The sequence below is a fragment of the Gavialis gangeticus genome, unplaced genomic scaffold, assembly GCF_001723915.1.
Source record: "Gavialis gangeticus isolate Ggan-Ray unplaced genomic scaffold, GavGan_comp1, whole genome shotgun sequence".
Lineage (NCBI taxonomy): Eukaryota > Metazoa > Chordata > Crocodylia > Gavialidae > Gavialis > Gavialis gangeticus.
This window is the reverse complement of record NW_017729011.1, coordinates 1,111,932-1,121,565: the sequence shown is the minus strand read 5'-3', so window position 1 is coordinate 1,121,565 and position 9,634 is coordinate 1,111,932. Positions and strand designations below refer to the sequence as shown.

The 9,634-nt window shown below is 45.4% G+C and overlaps 1 protein-coding gene across 2 annotated transcripts in view; it reads left to right on the top strand.

Annotated features, from left to right (window-relative positions):
* Positions 1–9,634, top strand: part of DNAH1 (dynein axonemal heavy chain 1) — a 192,572-nt gene that overhangs the window by 4,462 nt on the left and 178,476 nt on the right. For both annotated transcript variants that reach the window (XM_019510343.1, XM_019510342.1), the window contains exons 3-8: positions 4,319–4,493; positions 5,117–5,273; positions 5,826–5,958; positions 6,718–6,879; positions 7,323–7,575; positions 9,130–9,287. In XM_019510343.1, the coding sequence (XP_019365888.1) occupies positions 4,319–4,493; positions 5,117–5,273; positions 5,826–5,958; positions 6,718–6,879; positions 7,323–7,575; positions 9,130–9,287 (1,038 nt within the window). The remainder of the gene's footprint in view (positions 1–4,318; positions 4,494–5,116; positions 5,274–5,825; positions 5,959–6,717; positions 6,880–7,322; positions 7,576–9,129; positions 9,288–9,634) is intronic.

Here is a 9,634-nt window from a genome sequence, read left to right as displayed (position 1 = left end):
CTCCCAACCCACTGACCCCAGCCATACCAGTGCCCCTCCCTCACCAAACTGCAGTACCCTCACCCTGAGCCCTGATGGTGCCCCTCACTCCCGATCTGCAGTCCCCCTCCCCCTGTCTCTACTGGTGCCCCTCACTCCTGACCATAGCCACCTGGTGCTGCCAGTGCCCCCTGCACTTCCAACCCACCATCTCCCACCCCCGCCCCGGTTCTCACTTCCCAAGCCACAGCCCTCCCAGCGCTGCTGCTGCCCCTCGCTCCCAACCCAGTGACCCCAGCCTGCCAAGTGCCTCTTCCTCACCAAACTGCAGTACCCTGCCCCCCACCCCCATCCTTGCTGGTGCCCCTCAGTCCTGACCCACAGCCCCCTGGTGTTGCCAGTGCCCTTCACTCCTGACTCCTGGCTCCCCAGCCCTGCTGGAGGGGTCCCAGCTGTCCCAGTCCTGACCAGGCTGGAGCACGGTGGCTCTGATTCATACAGGCAGTGGCCGAGCGTGTCCAGCCCCAGTGCAGACTGAGGGAAGAGGAGGGGAGGCTTGTGGCACTCCTTGCCTTGGGATGAGGCTGCTGCATTGCACCAGGCAGCCTGGCCACGGCCCCCTCCCCTTGCCCCCCCCCCAGGTGCTCGTGGCTGCTTAGCCCCCGGAGCACAGGCACCGGGCCCCTGTGCAGCTGCCCAGCCACGGAGTTCCTTGCTGCCCTCCAAGCCCCCCCCCCCCGCCTCTTTCTCCTGCTGGAGAACAGGCAACCCTCTCCTCCCCCCCTGCCCTGTTGCAGCTGCAGCCCCCGCTCCCCCTGCCCTGACCAAATGTCTGCATTTCTCCTTTGCTAGGGGGGTGGGGGGTGAGAGCAGGAAGCACCACATGAGTCTTTGCACCTCCACAGCTGCAGTCAAGTACTCCCTGCTGCCTCCAGTTGTGCTCCCCCTGCTCCCACCAGTGCAGCAAAGGAAAGTCCCAGACATTTGGGCTGATTAAATAAAACCTACCCAGATGAAGAGCAGAGGGCTTAAAGGACACGGATGTATGGTAACCCTATCTCGATCAAAAGCATTACAGACAGACAGACTGACTAAGCCCTTTGTTATTTTAGAATAGGCTGCCACCAAGTCCCTTCTGAGTCTTTTCTTCTCCAGGCTGAACAGACCCATGTCTCTCAGCCTCTCATCGTACAGCCTGCTCTCCATATCTCTAACCATACACATAGTCCTCCTATGGACTCTCTCAAATTTCTCCAAATCCTTCCTGAAGCATGGTGCCCAGAACTGGACACAGTACGCTAGCTGCAGCCTCACCAAGGCTGAGTAAAGTGGGATGACGATATCTTAATTCTTGTTTGAGATGCATCAGGTCATTCTGGTGTGCAGCCTAAAAAGGTTGTCAACCACTGCTCTAGAACACAGCCTAGTCATTTAAGTTGTAGGCTGGGGAGAGAGGATTTTGACTTTATACAGAGAGAGAAGCTGGATATCACCTTACTGCCCTGAAGATTTCATATTTATTTTCAAGAAAAAAGGAAAATGATGCCATCCACAAGTGATAACAAGTCAGACCCATTCTTAACAAGTGGAGACAGACCTCTATTTGTGATATACTACTGATTCAGTAGAAAAAAATCAGTCTGAAGTCTGACTGCCAATGGTACACTAAGTATTGACATAAATAACTGATAATGCACAAAGTGCTGCAGTGAATAGCTTTATGGATTTCAGAACAGTAGAGTTACACAATAGGAATAATAGTGCCTACCAACAATAGATATATACCAGGGTGATTCTTTGAAGAAGCTGAACAAAGATATGTGCTGGGATAAAGGAATTATCTTAAAATCTCTCTGCTTTATGGATTCTTTAATAAAAGATGATTCTTAGAAAATATCATAAATATGTATGTTGATAGAGATGATACACAGATTCTGTACCACTTTTGATTAATGATAGAAATGAAAAAGAGATGAAATCTGTAGAGTAACCTGTTTAATATCGATCTCCATTTGTCAGAATATTCTCATAAAAAGGAATTGTTTGACTGATAATTTGCTATCCCAAGGATTCTGATCCTAACTATAGTTGACTTTATCAGTGCAGTGTGGGCCTGCTGCACTTTTAAGGACTGGGTTAAAAAATCCTTGGTGCTGCAGACTTCTCGCCAGATTCACTTTGAAATCCAGGGGCTTTGCTGGGCAACTGAGATACAAGTATACAAAAGTAACTTAGCAATGTCCTTGTCTTCTTTTTAAGATGGTATATTTATTGAGTATGAAAATTTTAAAAGCTCTTAAAAGATTAAAAGCTGTTGCAATTCACCAAAGTCTATTTTTGGGTTCATACTTAGATCTCCTGAATGGGTTGGTGCTTCTTAAACTTGGCATGCAATTATTTGAATCAATTTTCAGAGTCCCAGTTTGCCACTTTTGTTTTGAGCTGGTGATGCCTTACTTAGACTCCCGTTAGACTGTTCTAATATAATAAAGGGCTTAGTCCGTATTTCTGTCTGTCTGTAACGCTCTTGGAGCACTCTGATTGGTTACTGAAACAACCAATCAGAGTGCTCCAAGAGCATTACGGGCAGGAGGTGGCAGTGCGGTGGAGCACTGCCATGATGGCAGGGACAGAGCGGGGGGTGAGGCCACCAGCACTGGCCTCACCCCCCTGGTCTGTTCCCCTCTGTCCCTGTTGTCATGGTGGTGCTCCACCACCCTGTGGGGGTGGGGGGTCGGCTAGCAGCACTGGTCCCAGCCCTGCTCACTGGAGGTTGTGGAACGCCACTGACGGTGGGGACAGAACTTAGGGGGGAAGTCGAGGCCAGGGATCCTGCTCCTTGGAGGCGCTGGTGCGGGGTGCTGGTATAGGTGGACAGAGGGGATGGCAGGGAAAGTTTCCGACCTGCCCACGCCCCTGTTCCTGGGAGGCAGTGGCGGCATGGCAGGGGGGTTAGGGTTAGCAAGCTTCTTTCCTCTGCCTTCCATCCCTGCCTGCCCCCCACCCTGCTATCGTTGATGGGCAATTTGCTAGTTTATATATAAACAAGCATTTAGATCTCTATTTGGCTTGCTGCTCTGGAAGTCTTTAGTGTTGTTCAGGCAAAATTCCCCATGAAAATGGTGGAGATCATTAACCAGTTTATACTCAGTTCGTAATCAGACTCCCCATGGGAATGGTGTGTGAGCAGGTGACTTTTTTTAGTGGTTTGCTTGAATAAAATACAAATAATGACTTCAGAACTTAATGGTTACCTGACTTACTCCCATGATACATCCTGAATTGCCCCAGAATGTGAGTGTTTTACAATTATGCCTGGATCTTATCTGTATAGCAACCCTGTGAGGAAGAAGAGTATTTAGCTGCATTCTGCTGATGTGGAACTGGAGCACTGGGTCATTTAGGTGACCTGTCCAGGATCTCATGCGGAGTCTGTAGCAAATTCAGAAATTAAATCCTGGTCTCCTGAGACTCGGTCCAGTCCCCTCTCTATTATCCATGTCTCTTAGAGTCATTGTCAATGCATGTAGTTTCTGTATTGTTTTTGTAGATAATTGTTTTTTGCATAATGACATGTTTAATCACAAATAAGAAAGCCCTTCACCTGCTTAGGAGAAACCAAAAGTCTGGTTTCTACTTTTCAGAAACACCTGACTTGGCATCTGCTTGACCTCTTTGCTTAGGCAGCACAGTTACCTTGAACCCTGCAAGTAATCTGCAAGAGAAGACTGAGGGGGATTTGATAATGTTCTTCAAATATCTGAAGGGGAAAATATAAAAAAGGATGGAGATAGAGAATAGCCTATGACTGAAGGGGGAGCAGAGGAAACTGCAGCAGAGGAAATTTAGGTTGGAGATTACAAAGAACTTTCTTACTGTGAGGGTGGTTAAGCATTGGAACAGGCTATCTGGAGAGGTTGTAGAATCTCCCTCCCTGGAAACTTTTGAGAGCAGGTTGGGCAGCCCTACAGATGCCTATACACTTGCTCAGAGGTGGGGAGGGTCTGTTTTAATTAGAGAGATTCCCTGACAGCTGCTCTAATTAAAACCACTCCCATCATGTATATTAAGCCCCCCATCACTTTTAAATGGTGGCGGGGTGTTTTAACTAAAGCTTATTGAATGAACATGACAATGAGGCAATTCTGAAGTGTTCTAATCAGAACGTGGAGCAGACTCAATTAATCGGGTCTGCTACAACATGTTCTAATTAGAATGCAAACCAGCATGTCTACACACAGCCTACTTATCCTGAGAGGTGGCAGAGTCTTTCTGTCTGCATTTGAGTGTAGGACCAGTGTTGGACAACAGTAGACTTTGTCTGTGTTTTGTCTTCTAGTAACAACATTTGAGTTTCCTGAGAACTTTGGGAGCTACTTGGACCAGCAAGTGATTGGACCAACCACTGAGATCCTGGTCAAGTCAGACTTTCCTCTGCAAGCATTTAAGCCAAAGGTGCAAATCCCTTTCCAGGGACTTCCAGGCCAGTGTCCTCGGAAGATTGAGATAGAAAGGTAACTGTCAAGAAGACAGATACTTGGTAACTCTTGTGTGTAAAAAAAAAACAAAACAACTTTGCAATGGCCACAGACCAACTGGGTGCTGAATTTTATTTTGAAGATTTTAAGGTGCTATGTGAAAAACATTTAACATAACACTGTCTTTAAAGGGGCTAGCCCCTCACCCCTTTCCACTTACACATCACTGTTGACTCGGGCAACATAATGAGAAACATGTATCAACAGAATGATAGTGCTCTGTAGAGATTAGCAGTGGGAAGATCTTAGGTTAGCCAGCTTTTGCTTCATTGAGTGGATAGGAAGTGCTGTAGGGGACTCAGCACTTTCCTAATTCAGCTCCCAGGGTTGTCAGTAGAAGCAGAGTAGCCCAGCACTAAGCACTTCAGATAATCCTGCTCTTACTATGTTATCCAGTCAAGTTTTAAAATTCCTATTAATGTGTTCTCTCTTCTGGGGAGTGTCCACTTGTTTCTGCTTTGCTGCCGTACTGAATTTGTTGTTATTAGCCTGAGCGTCATTCCCTGTAGCAGCCACAGGAAGAAAATTGAAACAATAATTAAAAATCCCTATCACTAAATTTAGGCAGTAACCTTGCCATCTCATTAACTTGCAACCAGGAGAAGACGGCTGTATCTCAGACTTGATATTGCTCAGCTCTTAGCCAACGAGGGAATAGATTCCAATCAACTGATGCCCAGACACCAAGACCCTGACAATTTGCCAACCATTGAACAGAAGCAAGATCCTGTTTTTCCCATCTACCTCCCCCTGAAGGTAAGGAGCAGCCTCAAGGCTGTCTGTTATCTGCATTGTTACTGACAGTGCAGGGATTTACTGAAAGTAGCAGGGCACACAACAATTTTGAATATAGAAAGGGACAGAGATGAACACATGGATGTTTTAAAGTAGAAGCCATAATGACTGTAAGGATTTAATCCTGCAAGATTCTGAGACACTTCTTGGAAATTAAAAAGTGCCTACAACTTTTAGAATCTTTGGCACTTGGAGATGGTCTGCACCTCATAGAATTGTGTCTAAAGATGGTTCATTAGGGTTTTTACATGCCATTTTTCCACAAGTTCCCATGTCCCTCTAAATGCAGCTGTTAACAGCATCATTTGCATAGCATATCTCCAGCTAATAAATTTCTCCCCAAACTCTGCTGCATAGAAGAGAGGGAGGAGTCCAGGTACTGCTATTGGAAACAAATCTATTTTACACAACATTCAGGGACTAGGTTTCTTTTACTTTCTTACAGTTCTATATTTCATTGTTTTCTTCTTCCCCATGTTCATTTACATTGCTTACTGTGTCTTACCTGTCTAGATATTTGATGATGAAGAGTATGACTGTCGGACTCCAGAAGAATGGATCTCGCTGGGGCTGGAGCTAGGATCTCAAGACAGGAACCCAATTCCTGGAAAAGCACTTTTGCCTACAGATGATATACTGGGACATGGTAACACTTGAAAGAACTACAGTTCACATACCCTACACAGTGATGTTGAGCTAATATTGGTAATAAGATAGTCATGTGAAATGGAACATTTCATTCAGATGAATGATGCAACACTAATGAATGGAATGAGGTGTTTGAATCTGCATGACCACATGGGTGGCATTTTCTAGTTGGCAAAGCAGAGATAAGGTGTCAGGAGAGCTGAGCTCTGCTTACAAACCTGTTATACCTTCACTACACCTGTTTCTTAGGGGTAGCCTCTGATTTTGCACTCACATTTCTGAGCTGGAAATAAACTCAGGCAAATTTTGCAGGGCTTAGATCTTTAACTCCATAATTGGGCATGCAAATCAAGTGCTTTGTTAGCTAAGTACAGTACAATGTGTTTACAATTATTTCTGATTCCAAAATTGAAGGCCAGGCTGACAATTTTCCAAATCTCAGAGCAACTGTGTTATCTAGTATAAATGAGAAAATAGGAATAGGCAAAAATAAGTCATGTTACTCCATGGTCACCCAAAGGTTTCTGAATGGAAGTAATGCATAGAGGAAGCAACTGAATCTGTGGGCATGCAGTGTCCATCTGTGACTGCATTCTGTCTCCTGCCAGGGGCTGAGCACAAGTGAGCTTGGCCAAAGGGGACATATAAGGTAGAAAGGGGGACTGCAATCCCATTATTCTCATCAGGACACCTCTCCTGCCACAACATCTTGGGTGAACTCACTTAAGCCTTTTTTAATTATCATCTTTCCTTCCAGAGGATCCCAAAAGCCATCAGTTGATCTACGATTGGGTCAGTGTCGGAGTCCTGGATTATGACAAGGAGACAAAGTTTTACTTGGTACATAAGACAGATGAGAGGGGCCTGGTGCGGAATGAAGAAGGGAGGCCTATCCTTAATGGAGGCGTGACGCCAGCAGGTGTGTTCTCCTAAGGTTGAACACACCTTTCAATCCTTGGTTGCCTTCTCTTTCCCCACAATGGCTTTATGTTATGGTGATAGATCCCTTTTCCTTCCCTGCCACTGAGGAGGGCTGCCCATTGTTCTTTCTGGAACCAATGCTACTCTGAGGGAATTGTGGGTAATACTGTGAAGTACCAACTGTTCACAGGGATTCCACAAAAATCTACAATTTCCTGGCACCCAGACTGGAACTCTAGTCCTTTGTTTGACAGCCTCTTGCTCTGCAAGGATCCCTCAGTCTGTCCCCAACTGCAGAGTTGTTCTTGGGCCTACAGTAAACATAAGAGGATTACTGAATTCACGGTGGTCTCTTACATAAAGGGCCCCAGAATCACAGGAGTTGCTGTTTCCAGGCTGTCCCAGGGGATTTTATTCCTGTCTGCACTTCCATTTCCTCAGGGAGAGCCCCGCTGATGCCATGTCAATACTGGGTGCCACGAGTCCGTCTGCTCTTTCTTGCTGAAGACCCCGGTGTGTTTGTTCAGCGAGTGGTCTCTGCTAATAATCTGCGCAAGAAAACACAGGCACTGCTGCGGTATAACTTGTATGTGGACTGCATGCCTGTGGATGGGCTCAGAAGCATTGAAGACAAAAGTCTAGGGAGGATGAAACAGTTAGCCATGAGCACACCACACCTGAGGAAGGAGAAATGGTGAGTAACCAGTTGATTCTTCCCTGGAGGCTCAAACAGGCCCAAGAAGGACTCAGATTTTAGCAGCCTTTAATATACTATACTGTATTACTGCATGGTAATACAGTACAGGGCAATCTAACAGCTTGAATGTACTGTATCACTGTACACAGATACAGTACAAACTGTCAGACACTCAGAGAGGCACTTGACATACTGGTTGCACTTTAGAAATTACAGACATTAAAAACAGTTTCCAGAGTATAGCTCAGTGATTCCTAAATTGGTGTACAGATTGCCAGTTGCCTGAGAGTCTTTCCTGGTGGCCTGTTATCTTTGCTTGTAGCTGCTAAAACAAAATAAGATCTGCTTAGGAAACTTGTTTAACAAATAGGAGAGGAAAGGATCCACCTGGATACAAATGAGTGTGTCCCTGAGACAGTCTCTCTATTGAGATGCAGTTCACACTAGGGAAAAAATTGAGAGTCCCTGGGCTAGATGAATCATCAGCCAATGGTGATGTTTGTCAGAATGAACTGCGACGGCTTTTGCCACTTTCTGAGACATGGAGGCTTGAAGAGCTGTATGATCTACTGGCCTGAAGTAGGGAATAAGATTTGTTTAAGAATAAAAACCTCGGTAGAAAAAAGTACTGCATGCCTAAAGTGAAAGATGATACTCATGCTTCAGAAATTTTAGGCTTGCAGTAGTGTTAAAGTGATGTTGTAACCATGGTGGTCCAGGAAATACATGAGGCAAGAATTTCTGTGGGTGATATCTTTTGTTGGACCAACTTTTATGGTTGAGAGAGACTTAAACAAGTTTTTGAATTCGGTGCATTCTTCTCCAGGTCTGAGGGAAAAGAAGGCACAGCAAAATATTAAAAACAGTTTTCAGGGCTTTGAAATTGGAGAAGAGAGGAATTCCCAGGAACAGCAGATAAGCAAATATTCAGAAGGGGCATTTGGGAAAGTGGCATATGTACCCCAAGTTTGCCAACATTCATGCACAATTTTCACCAACCTGTTCTCTCTCATCCCCCTTTGGACATCTTATCTCCTCGCTGCCCTCCAGTTAATATGTTGTTTCCATGCCATAGTGATTTGTGTGCAGAAGCAGCAGTTCAGATATGGTGATTCTAGTCATAGAATATAGTTTCATCTCACTGCTATTAAGGTAGGAAGATTAGAAGTGTAAAGAAACTGCATAGCAACTAGAGAGGCAATCAGGCAACAGAAAAAGGAATGCTAGTTACAGCTGCAAATCTGTATGCCCCCCTGACACCCACTACACACATCACCCCACCCGCATGCATGCACCATCCTTGTGACTTCATTGCCTTTGTCCTGGGGCATCGTGTAGTTTTCCATAAGTAAACCTTAAACATGCAGCATCACCTGCTGTTCCAGTCTGGGACCCCTGTACAGCCTGTCTAATGTATTTCAGACCCTTTTAATGAGCAAGCTACGTGTAATTGAACCCAGGAGAAATAAAGTGAGGATGGATCTTTGAGCACTGATGCAGACCTGCCATTCTGAAGAATCTCTGTTTAATTCTTTTTATGACCATAATCAGTGTGCTAAACCGTCTGCACTGCCTGGAAAAGGAAGTGAGCCTGGATTATGAACGCACCATGAACAAGATCATCTTCGACAGAGTTGTCACTTCTAAGCCTCAAATGTTTTCATATGTCACCTTGCCAGAAAAAGAGGAGGAAAAAGTGCCAGAGCAAGGTATAGGATACAGTGGAGAGGGTTGGGCTCTAGTTGGGTCATAAGAAAGATCTCATGGTGGGTGGGGGAAGTTAATGTCTGCAAGCAGCCATAGATGCCCTTTTCATATTAGGGGAAAATGGCAGTCTAGACCTGGCAGTAGGCCATATAGGCTATTCCCTGATTGGTTCCCTGTGACACATTTAATTTTGGGGGGAAGTGTGAGTCTCTGTGTTGACTACTGTAGTTTTGTAACTGTTTTGTTGCTAGGGTGGCTGACTGCCAGAGGAGAAAGTGAGGTTCTGAGATTTGCTGGGAAGAGAAAAAAGTAGTCCCAAGGACGACAGAGTGGTAGTTGTAGGGACAAT